Source organism: Amborella trichopoda, unplaced genomic scaffold, assembly GCF_054954075.1.
Source record: "Amborella trichopoda isolate Santa Cruz 75 unplaced genomic scaffold, AtrichopodaSantaCruz75HAP2 v2.0 scaffold_1017, whole genome shotgun sequence".
Taxonomy (NCBI): domain Eukaryota; kingdom Viridiplantae; phylum Streptophyta; class Magnoliopsida; order Amborellales; family Amborellaceae; genus Amborella; species Amborella trichopoda.
Window position 1 is genome coordinate 25,894 of NW_028283096.1, and position 24,174 is coordinate 50,067.

At 37.5% G+C, this 24,174-nt stretch overlaps 1 protein-coding gene and 1 non-coding gene across 2 annotated transcripts; both read left to right on the top strand.

Moving 5' to 3' along the window:
- Positions 1 to 2,055: 2,055 nt before the first annotated feature.
- Positions 2,056 to 24,168, top strand: LOC148778916 (vacuolar sorting protein 39-like; the record flags this gene model as incomplete). Its single annotated transcript, XM_088857180.1, has 6 exons — positions 2,056 to 2,626; positions 7,837 to 8,048; positions 20,562 to 20,693; positions 20,901 to 21,044; positions 21,784 to 21,896; positions 23,762 to 24,168. Coding segments are annotated over exons 1-6 (1,453 nt in total), but the record flags the coding sequence as incomplete, so codon positions are not given.
- On the top strand, positions 23,172 to 23,272 carry LOC148778917 (U6 spliceosomal RNA). The gene has a single exon (XR_016048728.1). It is a non-coding gene; the product is annotated as a U6 spliceosomal RNA (small nuclear RNA).
- Positions 24,169 to 24,174: the final 6 nt, after the last annotated feature.

A 24,174-nucleotide genomic window follows, 5' to 3' on the forward strand; every position in this document is an offset into this window, starting at 1 on the left:
CGATTATGGCAAAAAGCACTCACCAATCTTGCATCTAAACCATATAAAATAAGTTTGTATAGCATTTTCAATTTTTATAATTATTTTTTGAATTTTTTTTATATGGTTCAAGTTGTACAGACAGCTTGGGGCTACTCAGCCTTGCCCATCGGCCTAGTCCCAGTGGACCCCTGCTGAGTTCTATTATACTGATTTTACCATTTTTTTTATTTTTCATAAATAATATAAAGCCCTTGTCTTCATAGTTGAAAGGGTTACCCACTTTGTCGCTATTTCAGTTGAGGGGCCGTCTTTCGGTTACCATATGCCCCTTGTGCTTCCAAGAGAAGGAGCACTCTGATCACTATTCTTAGTAGATTTGGGTTAAATGGGTTAAATTTAGATTTCGACATACGGGCATGCAATTTGTTTGAAATTATATGTTTTCCATTACCATTTGGAACCTTTGGATGGAGCAGAATTCTCGGATTCATGATGGGGCAAAAACACCTAGGGAGCTACTACTACGTCATATTTTTCATTTGGTTAGATCTTTGGCGAATGTTTAAAATTGGGCATTTCATTCCTTATAATTTAATATTGCTGCCAATCCCAACCTACAATGGAGTTTGGTATCTTCCCTATTCAAATTCATGTCACCTGGTTGCGTCATCCTCTAGGCGTTTTCAAGCTCAACATTGATGGGGCCTCCAGGCATAACCCAGGTAATGCTGGTTGTGGGGGTATCATTAGGAATGATGCAGGTGGTTTCATTGCGGCATTTACAGCTCCGTTAAATAACAATTCTAATAACATAGTAGAATTCCATTCACTTGAGAAGGGGAATACCCTAGCAAGGGACTTGCATTGTATACCTCTTGTCATTGAAAGTGACTTTAAGCTTGTTGTTGACTCTATAAATCGTCGTAGCGAACCTCTTTAGATAAATTACGCATAATGTTGGCTAATTGTGTATCTAAGCTTACATCTTTTACTGATCATCAATGGAGGATCCTACACACTTATGGAGAGGCTAATATAGTAGCGGAATCCTTGGCGAATGCAACTGCTTCTATGAATGAAGCAACGGTGTGGTGTGATCACCCCCCAGAATTTGTAAGGCCTTTCATTTTATCTGATGTTGCTAGTGTTCCCTTGCCAAGGGTTGTATAAGAATTGTTCATATAACATATTCTTAGTTTATTAATAAAATGCGTAGGGCCCGATATCCCCACTAATTCACCCAAAACAAAGAAAAAGAAAAAATAGATATAATAGACTTACGGTCTCACTTAGTATATCACATTTAATAGAGAAAAATGAAATATTAAGATTTATATAGTTGACCCCAATCAATTGAAAAAGGCTTTGACTAGGATGAGCATATGAAAAGTCATTATCTTAATAATGACAAAAGCACCAATATCATAAAGTATAGGAAAACTGTTTCATGCTGACTTGACCACATTTCTACATATACAATTCAGAAAATGTAAAGCATCCATCTTAAAGATGGATGCAAGTAAGTGTTCCATCTAAAAAAGAATAAAAGCTAATGGTCCAAATGTTTTCTTACTAGAATTATTATTTTTAGTTTTTAAAATTTATTTATTCATATTCATATTCATGATCTTCATGCTAGTTATTATATGTTCTTAAAAATTAAGTCTTAAAATCCAGCACCAAAATAGATTGATTAAGAGGTCCGCATTTCTACATATGCAGACTTAGCCGTATAGAAACAAGGTAAAAAACTATAACGAAAATTGTTTCATGCGGGTTGGACCGTATTTCTACATATGCGATCCCGAAAGTGTAAAACATCCATCTTAAAGATGGATGCAAGTGGATGTTCCATCTAAAAACAATGAAAACTAACGGTGCAAATGTTTTTTTGCTAGAATTATTATTTCTATTTTTTTAAATAATTTATTTTTTCATATTTATGATCTCCAGGTTAAAGATTATATGTCTTTAAAAATTAAGTCTTAAAATCCATCTCAAAAATAGATTTATTAAGAGGCCCGTATTTCTAAAAATAGATTTATTAAGAGGCCCGTATTTCTAAATAGGGCTTGGCCGCATGGAAACCGGGTCCAAACCATAATACCCTTCTCCATCTTTTTACAACAGCAAAGAGAATAGACCATCTCTTCATCATCATCTTCTAGAGATAGAAACCAAATCACTCTCTCTCTAAAAATGGTGCACAATGCCTACGATTCCCTGCAACTGATCAAGGACTGCCCTTCCACCGTAGAGTGTGTGGGCTTATGGGACTCCAAGCTGCTCATCTCCTGCATCGACTGCTCCCTTCGCATCTACGCCCCCCCTCCCGAGTCATCACAGCCGTCCATCTCCAATGATCCCCCATCATCTAGGGCTGGGGTGGCAGGGACGCCCTACGCTCTGGAGAGATCGATTTCAGGGTTTTCAAGGAAGGGTTTGATATCAATGGAGGTGATCAAGAATGGGAAGGTGTTGGTCTGGTTGTCGAGTGAGGGGTTAGGGTTTCACAGGTTACCTGGATTTGAGGCCGGGGGCATTTTGGCGAAGGGAAAAGGGGTGAATGTTTATAGCTGGGACGAGAGGAGGGGGATGTTGTGTATGGGGAGGCAGAAGAAAGTGGTCATTTACAGGTTCGAAGGTAAGAGAGAGAGAGAGAGAGAGAGAGAGAGAGAGAGAGAGAGAGAGAGAGAGAGAGAGAGTGAGAGAGAGAGAGAGAGAGAGAGAGAGAGAGAGAGAGAGAGAGAGAGAGAGAGAGAGAGACTCACACAATATTTAGTCTTACCCTCTCATTCCCTTAATTTCTTCTTTAGATGGCCTGTGTCTTTCTCACAGGATTCATCTCTCTTGATTCCTTGATCTAGATAAGCTTGTTTTCTCTCTCCTTCTTTCCCAATTTTCCTCTATTGGAAGGGAGCGAATAAAACAAATAAATCAGAAAAATAAAAGAAAATAAGAAAGGTTAGATATTATACAATCAGAAAAATAAAATAAAATAATAAAGGGCCTTTTCTTAGGATGTGCAAGGGAGTCCACCTAAAAAAAATATTTTCACAAATTCAAAATGAAGTCTCTCTCTCCAATGGTTGAAAAGAACCCCAAATTTCAATTTTACCTCTCAAATTTCTAAGGAAAAAAAAAAAAAAAAAAAAGGGCTTTATAGAAAGAAAATTAATCATAATCGATTCTTTTTTCAACTATTTGGCGTTAGCTATATAAATTTTGGTCTATGATTCTGCTCTATCAAAGACTGTACTCACCGTAGTCTTAATGAAGTAATAAGTCCTCATATCTTTTTGCACTACTTGCAATCATGTCTTTTGGGCCCTAACCTTTCGTACTTCCAACCAAACCATGTCTTTTTTGCCTTACCCCTTTGTACTTCCAACCATGTCTTTTTTGCCCAATCCCTTCATCAATTTTTAGCTTTCCACTTGAACTAACTCTCACTTTTTGTCTTTTTGGCCCTATCCCTTCGTCAACTTTTAGCTTTCCACTTGAACTAACGCTCACTTTTTATTATTGTACTACGTATGGTTGTTTCACTTAAGTCTACTTTTATCTCATGTTATTGCTTATTGGAGCCATACATAAGTTATCCCTAATGCATTCATTTCACAAATTCTATCCTTTTTTCTCTTGACACTCATCTATCTCAACATCCTCATCTCAGCTACACTTATCTTATGGGTTGTTTTTTTACGGCCTAACATTATGCCCATAACGCAAAGCTAGTGTTTTCGCCCTCACAACTATACTATAAAACTTCCCTTTCAGCTTGATGGTATGCAACATCACATAAAACTTTGTTTGCATATCTCGTCTTCGCCCACCCAACTCTAATTCTCTGTGCAACATCTTGCTCAATCTCTTATTTTCTTGGATTATTGACTCAAAATATCGAAAGTGTGCTTTTTTGGGTATCTCTTGGCCATCAATCTTAATTACTTCGTCTTTGCGTTTATTATTACTAAACTTGCATTCCATTTACTCTGTCTTAGTCCAATTAATTTTAAAACCTTTAGATTTTAAAGCATCCTCCAAAATTGTGTGTTTATGCTGCTTCGGGTCTCATCGATAAAAATTATGTCGTCTGCAAACAACATACACCACAATACCTCTTTTTATAGGTGCCTAGTTAAGTCGTCCATAACTAGGATAAAGAGGTATAGGCTCAACGTTGCCCCTGATGTAGACCTATTGTCACTTGAAACTCACTAGTCTATCCACTAGTTGTTCGCACACTAGTTAGTGCTCCCTCATACATATTTCTTACCAAGTTAATAAGGTATCTGAAGACTCCTTTCTTTTTCAACACCTAGTAAATTAGTCTTGAGATACTTTATCATAAAATCTCGAGATCCCCTATAGGAAAGTAGAAATCCAAAATATCCTCAAACCTAAAATCGAGAAATTAGTAACATAACAAATTAAAAACCCAATCTCCCAAGGTTGAGAGAATCTCGACCTCGAGCTTGTTGAATTCATCATATTCTTTAGAGGCCTTCTTGAAAATTGGTGATGAAGTCCAATCATTTTTATCTTCTTCAGTGAACTAATTAATTAGACACTTAGTGTACAACTTGTAGTGGAATTATGGAATACCAAACTTTGGAATAGCAATTTAATATTGACTTCTCCTTCGAAGCTCAAAGGGGAGTATTTCATGTGCTTGTCTTCTTCTTCTTCACAATTGATTTCAAAATTTGTTACATTTTTGGGTTGTTTTCAACCTATTTTGCAATGTTTAGTGCTTTTCATATCCAAATATTCAAGTAGTTTCTTTATTTGATCTTGAAGATTAAGATTTCCTGCCAGATCTACGTGGTTGCACGCGCCCTCTTCTTGATGAGCCACATTTCTAACAATTGCAATTGTTGATTTATTTTCATTGATCTCGTCTCGAATTCCATGTATCTCACCTTGAATATATATCATGGCTTGATTTATGCTCTCTTTAATCTGTTGATACGTGCTCTCTTTCATTTGTTGATACGTGCTCTTTTTCATTTGTTGATTCACAAGCTCTATGGCTTGTGGCAATACTTCCTCAATTGCAAGAGCGGTTTTAGTGGCATTGTGATTGATGAAATTACTGGCTATGATACCAATTGATGCAAGGAAAATGGGGAATAAATAGAAAGAAATAATAAAGGTTGAGAGATTATACAATCAGTTAGGGTTTGCATGGGAGTTCACCCCAAAAAAAATATTTTCACAGGATTCAAAATATATTTTTCTTCTCTTTTTTTTCTTGATCCAATATTTACATATTTATGCAAGCAATGAACTCTAAATCCTAACTTGCTCCTTAAGAATTTCTAATTAATATTAGATATTCTAATTTTGCCTCTTAAATCTCTAGAACTAAAAAAACACAAGTACCCCTAAAGGAAACTAGAAATCCAAAATAATCCCAAACCTAAAAACACAGTAACACAAAATTAAAAAAAGCCATTATATCACCTCCTCTCTCTCAGTCTTCCAAAATAGGCCTTGGTATGTCAAAATGATTACATTTTTGCAATCTTTCTCTCTCTAACATACAAAGATCATGATGACGTTTTCCTCTCTATCTAAAAGTGATTTGAGAGAGAGAGAGAGAGAGAGAGAGAGAGAGAGAGAGAGAGAGAGAGAGAGAGAGCTTAGAAGGTGAGGGAATGTTTTTCTTTTAGTTCAAGATCCATTGGGGCTATGTGATCATGAGGTTTTTTTGTAGTTGGATTAGAGAGAGAGAGCTTAGAAGGTGAGGGAATGTTTTTCTTTTAGTTCAAGATCATAGGGGCTATGTGATCATGAGGTTTTTTTGTAGTTGGATTGGTCATTGCAACGGTGATGGAGAGAGTGAGACATTACAGATCAATACATTGAGTGGACAGTTGATAACTGTCATGATGGGGATTGCATATGTGGTCATGAGATAACAGTATGGGATACTTCAAATCACATGAAAAGAATTTTCTTGTAACAAGTTATTTGGACCTTCTATTTTCACAACTTTTATGTGTTTATAGATCTGCTCAATTTATACTATATTTGAAATTTTAAATTTCATAATTAAGGATAAAAATAGACCTTCAAGCCATTGTAAGGTTTTCGATGTTGGAACTATATATCTGAGCAAATTTTAGATATGCATTTTTACTTTTACAATATGAGGAGGGCGCCTTATACTAACCTGATCTTTTATATTGGAATTCATAGTCCTCTTTATTTTCTATTTTATGCTGAAGTTCGACTCTTTTAGAAGCATATGGTATTTTAATTTTGGATTTTTATCTTATACCTTGATTAAGCTCAAATTTGGGCTGGCCAAATTTCTTACCATCACAACACTCATAAAAATACAAAGAAAATAAATTGAAAGAAACAATGGCCGAAATAACCCTGAAACTTGTAAGTGGTATTTTAGTAACCCTGAAATTTGAGCTTAATATGATAAACATAAAAGAATAAAGTTTAAATAAAATACATGTTCTCGAAAAGTTGGGCTTGAGCCCAAATATAAACTATAGGGAATTATTTTCAATCCTTATAAAAAAATGCAATTTTCCTGGAATTTCCCTTTTTTATATTATAGAATTTAATATGCTAATAAATGACCCATCTACTCAACCTTAGAGAACCCTTTTAGAAACCCATCCTTGTACATAAATGGAAATGGAAAAAAGAAAAGCTAAAAAGAATAAAAATGTTCCCTTATATTTGATATTAGTGGTTTATTTATTTTTAGATGATTTATTATTTTGGCTTGAGTAAAATGACATCCTTTTTCTACATTGCTATGTCTTTGATTTTTTCCAACCATACTTTTTTATTATGGACGCGGTTAGCGTGCGCTTGCAAATGTAGAAATGTGGGCTTGGCAATAAATATATATTTTAAATATAATTTGATCCTAATTTGTACAGAATATATAATCTTTTAACATGAAGATCATGAATATGAAAAAATAAATCAGTTTTGAAAACTAGCAATAATAGTTATATTGAGAAAACATTTGGAACATTAGGTGCAATTTTTTTTAGATGGACCACCTATTTTATCCATCTTAAAAGATGAATGCTTTATACCTTTGGACCGCATATTGTAGAAATGCGGTTCAGCCTGCATGAAACAATTGTTCTTTTATTATTGTGCCGTGTTATATTCAATTCTAGCAGATGAGCTTCATTGTTGTGAACAACAATATATTGAGAGCTTGACTATTTTCTAAAGTAATGATTATTTAAACTTCTGGGAGTCAATCATACTGTATTATGTTTGTGGTTTAGTTGAGTTACATCGAGAATGGGCTAGGGCCTTGGCGATAGTACTAACAAGCCCCATGATAAAGTCTCTCACTCCATTCTCACCAAAAGGTGGGTGCCCAAAGAATCCCCACTGAATTACTCTTTTTTTTTTTTAGTTGAGTTACATTGGTATAATTTTACCAATAAATTATATTTATCAAATTTATCACTCTCCATATTGTAGTTTCTTCTTTTAATGTGTATTTCTATATCATATTGATCTAGTTTCCACTTGTTGGTGATATGTTGGCCAAGATTCTGTTTGTGTTTCTTAGTTATAGATGGATTTGGGAGATGAATTTTGGAATTTCACTGGGTTTTTCCTCATTTTCCTATCCTTGGAATGGGATTTTGTTACGCTTTATTTTTTCATGCAATTTATTTATTTTCAAGAGAACAATTTACTTGCTTTGATGTCATAGATTCATGGTGTGGTCGGTTTGTATTATTCTCTCGCTCTCCCCCCTTCCGCCCCCGCCCTGGTTATCTCTCTTTTGTCCTTTTTTTTTTCTTCATTTTTGTTTATGATGTTGATTCTGCATTCTTCTCTTTCGATCAGGAGGACGAGACTTTATAGAATTGAAAGAGTTCAATGTTCTTGATATGGTTAAGTCGATGGGATGGTGTGGTGAGAATATTTGTTTGGGAATTAGGAGAGAATACATGATACTAAACACCACCAACAGTTTACTCACCGAGGTTTTTACAAGTGGAAGGATTGCTCCACCATCGGTTGTTCCCCTTCCTTCCGGAGGGCTTCTCTTGGGAAGGGTACTCAAAACCTTATTTTCCTTGTTTTTCCATTTTCTTAGAGCGTCTACATTTCTATAATTTTCATTTTAGTTTTTCGGGTTTTCTGGTGTTTTGATTATTTCACATGTATAACCCCAAAAAATAAATGTTATGTTTTCTGGAGTTTGAAAGTGGCCTTTGTGCTTGGTGTGTGCTATTTCATGTGTATCTTCAGAATCTTTATTTGTGATCGTTTACCAATTCTTTTGAAGCTGAAAGGGTTGAATTTTACTCATAGTGAGCCAATGACTGAATTTTTGAGAAAGAGAAAGAACCTTTGTTTAGATAAATTGAAATATTCACAAGAAAATTGTAACCTATCTGAACTGAATTGGATGGGTTATATGCAGCTTTCAAGAATTATGAATGCAATATTTGACTTTTGCTCTTTTTAATCTATCCCTTCCCTCAATCTGCTTTTTCCTGACTTGGCCACCCTTTTATCCCCTCTCTCGATGAAATCTTTGTCCTAACTTTGCTTCCCTCCACCCCAGATGAGTGGCCCCAGCTTAGCTCCTCTAGTGCAGGTTCCTCTCTCTGTGTGACATGGCCTAGGAGTTTCTGACGACCCTTATCTGCTCAACTTCCTACCTTGGGCAGCTGAAACAAAAGTCTCCTCTTGTTTAGACGTAGAACCTATTATTTTGTGGACTCCGATGAAGTCGAGTGACTGGAAAGAGCGGAGGGAGACATCGAACAAGCTCTGCAAGTTCTTGGGGTTCTCCTACAGCAGTCTTGTGGAAGAAATCAGCGAAGCCAGCAAGAATAATGCTAAAGGAAAAGGTAAAAGCGAAGGGAGAGGTTGCAGAGAACTTATTTGCGTCTTGCGCAAGACCTACGAGAAGGTTGCGGCTTCAAATCAGCCCCCCTGGTTCATCCACCCTGCATGAACTCTACCCTAATGCTCACCCAGACGTCTGGCCTCCCCCAACCACTTTTACCAAGGAAGATCTTGATATTGAATATCAGGGTTCTTGGTAAGTCGGCAAAGAAAAATGCCATTTCTGCCTTTGCACGAAGTTGTCAGCCCCAGGTACTTACACTTGTGGAAACCAAATTGGTAGCCCCTTCCCTCGCACACTGAGTATGAGGGAGGCTCCCCTGCCAATGGAAGGCCTTTATGTGCACATGGAACCTTAGTAGGCATTTGGGTCCTCTAGGACCAAAGCATTTTCTTATTGTCATCTTTGTTATCATTGGAGACTATTCAGTCTCAGTCACCTTCATCAGTCTTGAATGGTCTTCAGTGGAAGTTCACAACGATTTCTTGTCTAAATAGACCGACCTTTAGGGAGGTTTTTTCACTGAACTAGGTATGAGTAGCTTCATTGGCCTCGTTTCTCTGATATATTGGAGGGGACTTCAATACCTCAAGGTGGTGCATGAGAAGAACTGAAATGGCCATATCACGGCTAGCTTATTCAGATTTTATTTATATCATATGGGATACATCATGACATTCAGATAAGGAAACTTGGTAGTGGAGTGATGAGGTTCAAAAGGCTATAAGCGAAAAAAATCATTGTACAAAACTTTGCAAAGGAATAAAAATGATCTAAACTTGGAAGAATATAAAAATGCTAAGAAAAATGCTAAGAAAATTTTAAGTAAAGCTAAGATAAAGGCATATGCTGATCTATATAATAAATTGGGGACAAGAGAAGGTGAAAAAGATGTCTTCAAATTAGCAAAAATGTGAATAGGAAGTGTAGGGATCTAGATCATATTAACTGCATTAAAGTGAGGATCAGAGGATCTTGGTGAAGGATGATGAGGTCAATGAAAGTTGGAGAATTTATTTTCAAAGCTAACTAAATGACAACGACTATGGAAGCATAACGTTAGGAGGAACTTTTGACATAAATGAGGTCAGAGATCATAGATACATTTCATAGGATTAAGATATCTGAAGTGAAAGAAGCCTTGAGAAAGATGCTGATAAGAAAGGCTTTAAGATCAGATGGTATCCCTATAGAGGTTTGGAAGTGCTTGGGAGAGATTGGCATATCTTGGTTGACCAAGTTGTTCAATAAGGTTTTGAGAACAAAGATAATGCCAAATGAATGGAGAGAAAATATTGTGATAACTATTTATAAGAACAAAGGATGTATACAGAATTGTATAAACTATTGAGCGATCAAACTTATGAGCCACACTATGAAATTGTGGGAGGGAGTGATCGAGTAATGACTGTGATATGAAATGAGTGTATCAAAAAATTAGTTCGGTTTTATGCTAGGGAGGCAAATAATTGAGGCTACTTTCCTACTTAGGCAATTAATGGAGACGTTCAAGGGGAAGAGAAAAGACCTCCACGTGTTCTTTATTGATTTAGAGAAAGCATACAATGGGATACCTAGAGAATTAATTTGGTGGGTGTTAAAATAAATGAGTCTCAACAAAATAGATTAATACGGTGAGAGATATGTACGAGGGAACACTAACTAGTGAAGAGACAAGTAAGTATTTAGTGACAATAGGCCTACATTAGGAGTTAGCGTTGAGGCCTTATCGTTTTGTTTTGGTTATGGACGAGTTGACTAGGCATGTACAGGATGAAGTACTGTATTGTATGTTGTTTGCAGATGACATAGCTTTGATTGATGAGACTAGAGATGGTGTTAATGTAAAGTTAAGGCTTTAGATGGATGCTCTAGAATATAAATGTTTTAAAATTAGTTGGACTAAGGCATAATGTATAGAATAAAGTTTAATAATAATAGGTATAGAAACAAGGAATTAGTTAAATTGATGTCCGAGAAGTACCTATAAGAGATTCTTCTTTTAAAAAAACGTACTTATAAGAGATTATTTTTGATATCTTGGGTCATTAATCCATGAGATTAGAGAGATTGAGGAAGATGTGACCCATAGAATTAGAGCTAGATAGAAGTAATGAAAAGATTTATGGTGATTTATGGTCTCATTGATGGATAGCCCTTGGTAGAGAGAATGGCGAAACACGATTCATGTAACTGACCTCAAAGAGTTGTGAAAAGGCTCAGATGATGATGATCTGGTAGACCTCTTGTTGAATGGTTCAACTTACCTGGTCCAAGCATTGGGTTGGTCGTATCTTATCCGGTTTCCCTAGAATGGGAGGAGTTATTCTTAGGGGTACATAACACAGTTGTACCAACTCAAACCATACCCCTATCCTGTTTGATATTGAGCCGGGTTCAATGGTGCTAGATGTTGCGGTGCCAATTCTTTCACTTGGCGACCTGCGGCCTTGACGCTCTACCAGTAGCTAAGGGTCAAGTTCAGCCTTCCTTAATGTGCACCAAGTAAGAAAACACACATCACACTCTCATTCATTGCAAGACAAATGTGTTAAGGGCCATATCTCAGTTAATTCAAGCTATACAATTACGAAGTGTACTGCCACAAATGCCCACCAAGGGTTTGAGCCATTGCTATATATAGATACATAATTACAAGCAACTCTATTCACATGGATTGCAGGTGGTGACCAGCCATGGCACATGGCTTGGTCTAGGGCATCTGGCAGCTAGCCATGCAACCCACCTCCTGGGCGGTTACAAGAGTCCATCACTAGGTCAGTTACAACATCCCACAGGTTCAACTTCCACTTTCAAGTCATGTCTCAGGGTGAGGCTAGATGGTTGGTCAGTCTGGGAAAGTCGTGTAAGCGTCTCCATCTTTCTAGTAGTCTATGTCTTGACCGTTTTACGAATCTTTGGTCTAACTTGCACTGCTCAATTTTTTAATTTAATTCAAATTTAGCACCTACCCAGTCTGGGCAGCCTGGTCATTGACTACCCACTGTCCATTTGTGTAACCACAAGGTCATCGCGCTCCAGCCTTCACGCACCATGCTTCTGACAACCCTTGTCTGTCGCGGCCATCCACTCAACCCAAGGCTTGACTTTCCACCCCAAATAGGAGTGTATGTGTAAATTATTGGCCCGCCATGAGTTGGCGCTATTAGATGCCAAGTAGCATAAGTGCATGGCGCTTGTGCGAGAGGTTAGATAGCTGGTTAGTGAATTAGCCAAGGGAGATTCCCTGATTGCACCCTTGACCATCATGCATGCACCAAGTTGGGGCTTGACACTAGGCCACGTAGATTTGAATTATTGATTAAGAGGAAGCACAATTGAGCCAGCTGATTCCCATTCATTGTTTGAAGACCATGGTTGGCTTGGGTTTAGATTGGTTGAAATGCTAAAATTGCTCAAAGAAAAACTGTAGTCAGTGGGCACGCAATCTGCAGAGAAATTTTTGGAAGAGAAGACATTTGTTAAAGGAGGTGATTAGGGAGCTAGATTCAGGAGAAAGGGCCAGAAGGGTGGAGGCAAACAATCGCTATGGCAATGTAATTAAGACTGGCTCAGGCTGGTCGGTCTGGAATGGGAATTGGTGAATGGTGCCCCAACCGGTCAGTTTGGGGGGTCTCAAGCCTGAGGGAGCACTAAATTTGTAAAAAATTGGTCTGAACCGGTCAGTAGAGACTAGGGGGTATTGGCCAGTTCAAAATGGTTTTGACCAATTTCTTTTAAATTTTAGACTTGTCTGACCAGTGAACTATGTAGTTCAACGAACTTGGACTTGACTAAGGCTGTCACCGATACAATGATTGGCTTGGTCTTGATAACACTGAACTATAGAAACATCTTTAAACATGAAGAAATTTATTGGGAGCTTCCTGTGAAAATGGCTTTGTGAGGGGATAGAAACACAAGCTACTCCCACAAAACAGGAAATTGTCGTAGTAGGGCATATACAATCCTCCAAATCAGAGAGCGCACTTGGATCCATGAAGACCCAAGTGATCAAAAGGGTAATAATTGGTTATTTTTAAAAGTTGTTTTTTGGCCCAAGCCAGAGATGGTGTAGGATATTGAACATTTTTTTTTATTTTAACTGCCAGGGGATGGATCCGAGTGGCTTGAGAGACCTTTTTCTGAGGAAGAAATATGCGAAGCATTATTTGACCTTGGCCAGGATAAGGCACCGGCCTCAGACAATATTTCCCATGGCTTTCTTTGAGAAGTTATGGGATAAACTTTGCTCCCAATGTGCTTTCCCGCGTCGTAAAGTTCTTTCATCGGGAAATGATGATTCTGGACGTGAACACCACCTTCATAGCTTTCATTCCTAAAGTGGAGGGGGTAGAACGGTTGCAGGATTTGAAGCAGTTAAGATTTCAAGCAATTAAATATGTTGAACAATGCATTCAAAATTCTATCCAAGGTACTAGCATTCCAATTGCAGGCGGTTTTGAACCATGTCAACATATCTACTCAAGGCACTTTTGTAGAGGATCGAGAAAACATGAGCAAGTGCTCTCTCATAGTAGAAGTGATCCATACATGATCTCAAGCCAAAAGGCCTGAGCCTATTCTTAAAATTGATTGGGTGAAGGCTTATGACCATGTAACTGGGATCTACTTGAACATATGGGCTTTGGAAGCAAATGGAGAGCTTGGATTGGGGGTTATCTTTATTGTGGTTTTTTGTGATCATCAATGGAACCCTCAAAACTTTCTCCACAGCCTTTAGAGGGCTCTGACAATGAGACTCTATCCTTGTTTTCTTTCACTATTATGGCTCGGATGTCTAGTCAATCAGTCTCCCTGATGTACAATCTAGACTTGTTGCAAACTTTCAAAGGGAGTTCATGGGAGCCTGCAATTTCCCATCTTCAGTATGTAGACAACATATTGGTATTTTGTGATGTCGAACGACAACATGTGGATAAATTGTGGCTGTTTCTTAGGTTGTTCGAAGCATACATGATTTTCATGGTAAACATGGAGAAGTCCAAATTGATTGGTGTTAGTCACCTGCAAAGAAAGAGAGTTGGAAAAAATGCTGGGCTGTGGTGTCAACATATTCCCCTGGAAGTACTTGAGCTTTTCCTTCTGTACTAGCAAACCATGCAAAGCCTTACGGGATGCAGTGGTGAAGGTTGTTTGTAGACATTTTGCCTGGAAAACCAGGACTTTGTCCCTTAGGGGGATGAATTATTACTTTAGCTAAGGCGACTCTAGAAAATATGGTAGTCTTTCATATGTCGCACTTTTGAATGCTGGCTGCCTTTGCAAATTGTATAGAGCACGTGATGAGAGATCTTCTGTAGTCTTCTGCAGGTGGAGAACATATATTTCATCAAATTATTTGGGATCAGATGTGCAAACGATAAAAGAGGGGGGCTTGGATATTACGAGACTAAGAGAGGTCAATGCTATTTGGCAAGTGTTGGTGGCAGTGTGCATCTCAAGAGGATCACCCGTCGCAACAAGTGGTTCTCAATAGGTACGACCTAGAAATACTAGGTTGCTGCCTAGGGGCTCAACTAGTGCGAATGCTTGGGGTACATGGAAAGGTGTACTTGTGGCACACCCAAAATTCTTACCAAGCATAAGATATAGGGTGAGCACAACACCCAAAATTCATACCAAACATAAGATATAAGGTGAGAACAACACCCAAAATTCATACCAAACATAAGATATAGGGTGAGAACAACAGATTGCTTTAACCCATGGTAAGTGTTGTGGCTTGAGGACTCTACTTTGGAGTCACTCTACCCAAGACTTTTTACGGGCATTGGACCAGGGGGATATGGTGGCCTAATCCTATGAAGTTGTTGGGCCAAAATTCTGGAGGGACCTAATGGACTAAAAAGATATCTGATGTTATTTCTGCATTGGATATTCTCAAGGCGACTTATATTCCTCGCCTTGGTTGAGATAAGATGGTTTTGACCCTTTCCCAAGTGTTACTTTTATGGTGACCTGCTTTTACCGCTTTTGATGGAGATCAACAATTGGATTATTCAAAAACGTAATTTTATTTTTTAAAATTTTTTTTCATGGATGTGGGTGTACATTTTATTTTTTGTTAGGGTTAATTTTTTAAGAATTATAATGTGGGGTTAATTTCCAACACTTAGTTCTTATTTTTTTTTTTTCTTTTTACCATTCATTGGTTACTAATTTGGGTACTACTCACTGATACTATTCATAGGTATTGTTCACATGGATATTTAATTTGATGCGAGAAGGGAAGGTGGGAAATTAAATCCACCTTTTTCCCGAACCTAAAACAAGTTCAAATCGGCAATAATGAAGGAAAAGTGTGGTTGTAAATCAAGCCAAGAGAAGAACTTACATCATTCATAAAATAAAATTCATTCCAATAATATAAGCTTCCCATAATGTGATGTCTCACTTTTTACAAGCCCATAAAACCCTAAAATTAACTTAAGATCCAAGTTAATAATTTAGGACTCTAAAATACTCCTAAAAAAAATTAAAAATTTCAGAAATGCCCATGTTAACAGTAACCAATGAAGTGTACTGTTGAAATGGACACATGAGCAGCACCCATGAATAGAAACCATTGAACAACAAAAACAAAAAGAAGAAAAAAAAAATAGAAACTAAGTGTTGGAGATTAACTCCACATTATAATTCCTAAAAAATTAACCCTAACAAAAAAAAAAAATGTTACCTCACATCCATGAAAATAAAAATTTAAAAATAAAATAAATTTTTTGAATCCCCAACCCTTGATCTCCAACATTCTCCCTTGGCTGGAGAATGGTCACCCTCAAGTTTTGAAATTGGTTAATACAAATCCTCCTCTATACACAAGGTCTCTCTTAACTTGATAGTGCACATTGATATTGGGGCTTAATTCTGGGACCTGTGAATTGTGGTGTGGGTCTGATTAAAAATACCCTCGAATCAATTGTTGAAGGTTTTGGTGCAGCCAACTGTAGTAGCATGTATCTGTGGGGTGGAATCTTCAAAATGGAAATAGGAAGGGTCAGCACTACCATTGGTGTGAGAAAAGAGTTGGTCATAGTTGTTGCCCCCTCTTCGCCATCACCACTATCGCCATCATTACCATCGTTGGGCAATCATCACAATCGTCTGCAACTTGTTAGATAGGAACTCTAAGTTCTTCGTTTTGATCCAATGGTTCATCGAAAATAGGATCAACATCAAAGACATGATCACCTGATTCTTTATCAAAAATAAGATGACTATCAAAGATAGGACCATCCGTCGATTGAAAGAATATTTAAACCAATTGAAGATTGGATCCTTATTGTTCTCCTTCAAAATTATTCTCCCATCATTGCCATCGCGCATCAAACCCATCTGTAGTTTGACATGCTATTATTGGTCTGTTGCAACTCAAACTCGGGCTTAGATTCACACAAATTTCCATAAAAAGCCTCAATATTTGGATCTATCCCTGTATAGACCTCTTTGTTTAGGGCACACTGTTGTTGTTCTCTCTTGCACAACAACTATGTACCCTGTCTGTCAAGTAGAGTTTTTTACGCATTTGAATGAGATCGGTATCCCTAAGGCTAAGATCATCCATCGCAATCTCTAACCATCTTCGAACTAGATTTGATACCAAATTGGTGCAGAAGGAAAGGTAGGATGTCACATCTTGGGACTTGTGTTATTGGAATGAACGTTAGGGGTATTTTAGAGTTTTAAATTTTGTTTACTTAAATCTTAAGTTAATTTTAGGTTTCATAGGCTTATAAAAGGTGGGATGTCACATTATGGGAAGCTTATGTTATTAAAATAATTTTTATTTTATGAAAGAAAAAAGTTCTTCTCTTAGCTTGATTTATAGCCATGCTTTTTCTCTTTTATTGCTGAATTTTATTTGTTTGAGGATCGGGAAAAAGCTAGATTTAATTTTCCACCTTTCCTTCCTGCATCAAGTGGTATCAGACAGTGTTTTAAAATGCGGGATGTGGCCAAAATCAGTGGGGGGGCCAATGCGGCGCGATGTGGCTCGGATGCAGGTGCGTCGCGACGATGGGGTCAATAACTGTATTTTTTTTAAAAAAAATCTAAAAAAATGGGTTAATGCATAGAAAAAAATATAGAGGTGATATATGTGATAGTAGGTATTTTAGTTTAATGATTAACTTCAAAATTATTAGCTGTCGGAGATTTTGTATCCAGTTATCCACTATCCCCTGATAGGAACTAGAAACTTGAAACCAGCTTCATAAAACATTCAACAATCAACAACCATAAGCACAAATTTACACCATAAGCACAACCATAAGCACAAAAGCACAACCATCAACAACCATAAGCACAAAAGCACAACCATCAACAACCATGAGCACAAAACAGTGATATTACAAACCAAAAGTCAAGCTCAAGAAGAGTTAATAGTTAATAACTTAATACAATCATCCATTTTAGGAGTCAATTTTGAATGAAAAATAAATTTCCGCCAAATATTTTTTTTCCCTCTATTTGATGGAAAAAAAGTCACAAAAGTGGCTGAAAATCATCGTTTTGGGGATTTAATACCCCCCAAACAGTTTTCCCCATTTTTGGATGGTCAAATAGACCATTTTGCCCCTCCCCGAGAGGCAAAATTGAAAAAAATTTCGGCGGAAGGGGATGTGGTGTGATGCGGGATGCAGGTACGATGTGGTGCATACGCGGCCGCATAGGTCAAAAGCGCATATGCGATCAGTTCTAATGCGGAGCCCACCGCATACCGCATGATGCGGCCGCATTTTAAAACCATGGTAACAGAGCTCGGTTTGAAGATGGCTAGAGATTGCAATGGCTGATTGTGGGAGTCTTAGCTATAGGGATGCTGATTTGATACGATTGTGCAAGAAAATCAATAACTTGATGGAGAGGGTTACACAGTTGTTGCGTAAGCGAGACTAGCAACAATGTGCCCTAAATGAAGAGGAATCTATAGGGATAGATCCAAATCGTGAGGGTTTTCGTGGAGATTGGTGCGAATCAGTGTCCGAGACTGAGTGGAAACGGACTGATGACATGTTAAGTTATGTAGATGGTTTGATACACGATGGTATCTACAAGAGCATAATTTTGAAGGAGACCAAGGATCCAATCTTCAATTGGATTCAATGTTCTTTGAATCAATGGATGATCCTCTCTTTTGTATTGCCCTTATCTTTGATAATGATCCTATTTTTGATAAGAGCCAGGTGATCATATCTTTGGTGGACCATTGGATGAAAATGAAGAACTTTGAGTTCTTATTTATGACGAAGAACAAGTTACAGTCAATGGTGATCGTTGTTGCAATGATGGTAACGACTGAGATAGTGGTGGTAAAAAAAAAAAGATTACGATAGTGGCGATGGTGAAGAGGTAAAAGAGGACGCAGCGATCATACAGAGCTCTTTTCTCTCACCAATGGTAGGGCTGATCTTTCTTGTTTCCAATTAGAGTATTCCATCCCCACAAAGGTAGGCTACTAAAGTTGGGTGAACCAAAATCCTTAGCAACTTGTTTGGGGCTATTTTGATAAGGCCCGTAGCCCATAGTTCATGGATCAAGCCCAAATGACAATGCGCAATATTCGGGCTGAGAGAGACCTTGTGTTTAGAGGAGAATTCTTACTAACTGATTTAAAAACTTGTGGGTGAGTTTTCTCCAACTGGGGGAGAATGACGGATATAAAGATCTGGGTGATTCAAAAATTTAATTTATTTATTTTTTTAATTTTCATGAATGTGGGTGTTTGTTTTTATTTCATATTATTAGGGTTAATTTTGTAAGAATTATAATGTGGGGTTAGTGTTCAACACTTAGTTCTATTTTTTTTTTTTCTTTTTTTACTATTCACTAGTTACTATTCATGGGTACTGTTTACAGATCCTATTCATTGGTGCTGATCATAGGTTACAGTTTACATGGGTATCTCTGAGATTTTTAATATTGTTTAGGGATGTTTTAGAGTATAATATTGTTTACTGGGATCTTAAGTTAATTTTAGGGTTACCTAGGCTTATAAAAGGCTGAATGTCACATTATGGGATGCTTATGTTATTCGTATGAATTTTATTTTATGTAAGAAAAGTTCTTCTCTAGACTTGATTTATAGTCATGCTTTTTCTCCATTATTGCTGATTTTTAATTGCTCCTTCAATTTTTCTACATCAATTTGGTATAAAGCTCCAGGCTTTTGAACCTACATTGGGCGTGAGGAAGAGACCCTAGGGTTTCTCCTTGCTACTTTTACTGTTCTATCAATTTCCCCCCATCAACTTCCTTGCCCATAATCCCATTTCTACACTGCTGCTGGCCTGCGCTTTCCCCCATACCACCAAAACTTCAATCTTTCAATTGGGTAGTGCTCTCCTAAAGGCCCACACGTGTGATCAGTTTCAATGTAGATGTATTTCATTCCCTAATCAGTGCAACACGTGCAACAAGGAAGAAACTATAGATCATCTCTTCCTACATTGCTTGGAAGAGGGTAAAATTTTGTCTAGACTACTTAAATGGTTTGGATGATTTTGGGATGGTTCCTATGTTGGCCGAACAGCTGTTTCTGGCCCATCTTTCCCTCCCTTCCCTACCTTGGGCCTCGTGTTCTGGAGGGCAATGGTCCTGGCTACAATGTGTTTATCTGGTTGGAAGATGATAGTCACATTTTTGATAGCCGAATGGCTCAAGCAGAGAAAGTGCTTGATCACATCTTGGCTAAAGTAATTTTTTGGGAGCGGAATCAAAAGGAATCCTGCTTTCTTTTTATGGAGGATTTCATGTTAAATTTTAGTGACAATACTGTTTTCAAAGCCCATGTGCAACCAGCAATGAAGTAGCCATTGGTACGTTCCTTGTCTGGGCGTTGTCAAGGTAATTTTGATGGCTGTTCACTGGGCAATCCCGGCCTTGGCAGGGATAAAGGGACTGTTTGAGAAAGCTCATCCCAGGTATGTTCATAATCTCAGGTCCTATTGGATTGTAAACACTACCATTTCTGAGGCTCGAGCTCTTTTGGAAGGCTTAAAACTGTTTGATAACAGCTGGGGGTTCTCTGTTTTAGTGGAGGGGATTCTCAAAATGTAATTTCTTGGGGTGCAAGAGTGACATCAACGCTCGTTCGTACAAACCACTATTTGACCTCCTAGCTATCATCAGCTCGTTGAATGCTTCTTTTAAACATTGGGGAGAGAAGCTAATGTGAAGGCTTACAATTAGCAGAACAAGGGGAGACAGATTTTTCAGTTGGTCATTCTGAATCATAACTGCTGTATCTCCCAACTGAGGTGGCAATTCTGCTATGGAATCTTGCTCTTGTGCACCAGGAAAGGGATCCTCAATGGATCTCGTTCATCATATGGACAGCCCCAATCATAGGGGCCTTCTAACCTCTTACAATCCCCAGATCTTGATCTTGATCCTGCTCTTATCCCAATAACTTATAGACTCCCACCCCGGACTGCTTGGTCAGCTCCCAGGCTGGTTTGCTATGCCATCCAATTTTGTACAAGGATTTTGTTACATAAGCAATTTTGCGTATACAGCAGCAAAATGTAGATAGTTTTTTTATCTTACTCAATACAGACTGTTAATTTCCCCTAAAAATATTTGGCTTTTGCTCTGCCTTCTTATGTGTTCCATTGTTTGGAAACTTTTCACAATAGAAATCTTACAATTCCGTTGGTGTATGAGTTGATAGCTTTTATGAATATACCAGGATAACATTGGATTTCTCTTCGACCAAAATGGGAAGGTGTTGCCAGAAGGCAGGATTTGTTGGTCTGATGCTCCTGGATCTGTTGCAATCCACATGCAGTATGCAGTTGCTCGTTTACCAAGGCACATTGAGGTGAACTGAACTTTTCTTTTGCTTGGTGTATAAGTACCTTTGCTCTTTCTTTTATATATATATTTCTTTCTTTGCTGTTTTCTTATTAGATTTTTGGTGGATACCCTTGATTGGTTCAGGAGAAATTATCTGATCTATAGTTAAACCATACTAAACATGTTTTTTCATGGTAGTCATTTGTGTTGGGATTTGTTTTTTTTATCGCAGATACGTTCTCTTAGAGCTCCTTATCCGTTGGTTCAAACAATTGCTCTCCGAGATGCTCGTGGTCTTCTTTCAAGCAAGCACTGTGTGATAGCTACTTTACAGAATTCAGTCTATGGGTTGTTACCTGTTCCCCTCGGTGCACAGGTCTGTCCTTATTTCGAGAGTTAACAAAAAGTGTATAAAGAAGTAAGCATGAGGTTAAGGCACAGGTGTATTACTAGTGGTAACATCATCAAGAATTCCTTTTGCACATTTTTGTCTTTCTTAGAACAGTGCTATGAAGTAACTCATTTAGTGCTGTGGTCTTTCTTTGATAATTAATGATAGAAAGATGACATGCACCTAAGGTTCATGGCTTGATGCACAAGTATGTTTTTAGTGGATGAATCCTTGTGGATTATCTGTTTGTCCTTTGAGCAATGCACTGTGAATAAACTCATTTAATGCCATGGTGGTCATGTTAACAATATAACGCAAATGTGAATAAGCTTACCCACTTAATGTAGATATTGAGGATCTGGATATTGATCTGTCTACTACTTTGAGAGCATTTTGTCTTTGTCAGCTACTCAATGGTTTTCGAAATCACTCTCAGTGGAATTTTTGGTTGAAAATTGTGGAACTAAAGTGCTGTCGTGCTCTATCTGGTTTAAAATTCTATCTTTAAGCTAACCCAGGACTCTCTCATTAGTTTCTTCATCTACTATGAATAATCTTCATTAGGATATTTGGTATAGTTAATAGCTAGAGACCTTTTCATGTTACGAGTCTTGTGCCAGTCTAGTACTTAGCCTATTATTATTTCTGATTTATTTATTATTCTTCTTTCGTTCATGTCCCCTTCTCCTATTGCTAGTAATTCACCTTTCTTTTTGGATCATAGATAGTACAACTAACAGCATCTAGCAACTTTGAAGAGGCTTTGGCTTTATGTGAGTTACTTCCCCCAGAGGATTCAACTCTTCGAGCAGCCAAGGAAGGTTCAATTCGCATTCGGTAAACATTCCTCTCACCATCATCCAAATTTTGGTGTGAGTGCGACATCATCACAAGGTATCCTAATGGGGAAAATTATATGCTATAATCCAATGGCTAATGGAAAGAGCATAGTTCATTGGGCCATCACTATTCATTGGAGTGATGACAGTGATGGAGAGAGAGCGGTTTCTGTTGGAACAGGACATAACCCATCTGTGGGTCCAACTCTATCTTGATTGCCATCAATCACTTCTATTGATGTGATGGCCGGATGGACTACTTTTTTTAATGTTCTAATACGATGGCCCTTTATCGTTTGCTCTCTTTTAGGAGCTTAAATGATTTACATGAAATGGTTAACTGCATAAGAAATGAAACAAAAGTTGCGCTTCAATCTGTTTCTTGATGTTGGAGGTGTGTTATATTTATTGGAAATTTCCGAAACTGTCATTTTTCATAAGGTCAGGTCCTGAAATTTTGGGTTTTGAAAAGGAGCCGATATTGGAAAAATGAAAAGAACAAAAACAGGGAGACACTTCAAAGGTTTAACTTACATTTAGTTGCTAGCCCATCCCCTGTGATAAGTTACAGGTTTTAAAACGTGGCTGAGTTGACTTGGGCTTGGCACCTTGCCGAGCCAAGTCCAGGGTACAAACTCAGAGAGAGAATAGAAATTATGAGGATTATATTTTTTTACTAAATCAATGTTTAAGTATGTTTAATTTAATGCTTTCGATGGTGATTTTGCGAGTTTTTCTTATCATATGCTCAACTTTTCATTTTCCCCTCGTTTACTGGATTTTTCGTAATTGTTTCCAGCTATAAATCAATTTTTTTAGTATTCCATCTGTTATATTTTGTTTTTCCATCTTTTTAGACTTTTAAGGCTATTTATAATTTAGTTTGCCTTTTACTATTTTAATTTTTCAACAAGTTTTGTTTTTCTTTTTTACCATTCTTTGGGCTTGTATACGACTCATGCTGTACATGACTCGGGCGTGTCCAGTCGGACTTACTCGGGTGAGTTCTTCCATACTGATATTTACCAATGAAAATGTTCGTTGGACTCTATATTTCTCAGGAGGGAACTGAACCTGCATGGAAAATATCCTTGTTTTAAACTCCCGAAGATGGCATCCTTTGAGTCTTTGAGTCCATAATCTTTGAAGCTTGAAATTGGAATTTCCCTCTATTTTCCGAAGTCTAGCATATTTTAAAGAACTTCTCTGTTTTTATGATATCATGATTGTAGGCTTGTTTTTGCTTCTTTTCTTATAAAAGCATTTAATTGGAGTCTCTTCGGAGATATCCGATAAAATTGGAACGATATAGAGAAGATTAGCATGGCCCCTGTGAGGATGACATGCACAAATAAAGAAATGGTCCAAATTTTATTCTCAAAAAAAAGAAGAGAGCATTTAATTGGAAATTCTTGTCCAGCATAGTCCTTCTCTAGGCTGCACATTCCATGTTCATATGTTGAAATCGAAATGTATAAATATTCATGGTTCCCATACTGTAGAAGTGGTCATTCTTGTTGGGTTATATCACTGGTGCCAACAACTTGATGTGTACATTTCCTTTATTTTTGTTAGAAGTGATTATGTAAATTTGTAGCAAGTTTAAAATTGCCATTCGAAGAAATAAGCTATTTCTACATTGAATGTGCATTCGATTGTACCACATATTTATCTTAACTCTTGTCAAATTTTCTTCTTTATCATTTGAAACATTTTAAATGAAGTTAAATTATGTGGTCAATATCTTTAAACTATTGATCCTTCCAAGAAATAGGGACAGGCTAGTGATTCTTGTTGTCAACCTTGTTCTTGGTTTTAGAATTGTTATTGCCTTGTTATATTATTGTTTTCGGGTTCGTGCAGGTATGGTCACCATCTTTTTGACAATGGGAGCTATGAGGAGGCTATGGAACAATTCTTAAAATCTCCAGTTGACATTACATATGTGCTTTCTTTATATCCATTAATAGACATTCCTAAAAGCCAATCTGTTACTGAGTCAGAGAAGACACTTGAATCAGCTTCAGATGCATACCTTCTCTCTAGGGCTTCATCTGATGCATCAGATGAAATGGAAGGATCCTCTCCATCAAGTGCCAATAGCCAACCCTTGGAATCAGATGAGAAAGCAACACTAGAGTATAGGAAAACAAGCCACAACTCTCTCATGGCTCTTATCAAGTATTTGCAAAAGAAACGTGACAGTATAATTGAAAGGGCCACTGCTGAGGTAACAGAGGAGGTTGTTGCATATGCTGTGCAAGAGACTAGCACAT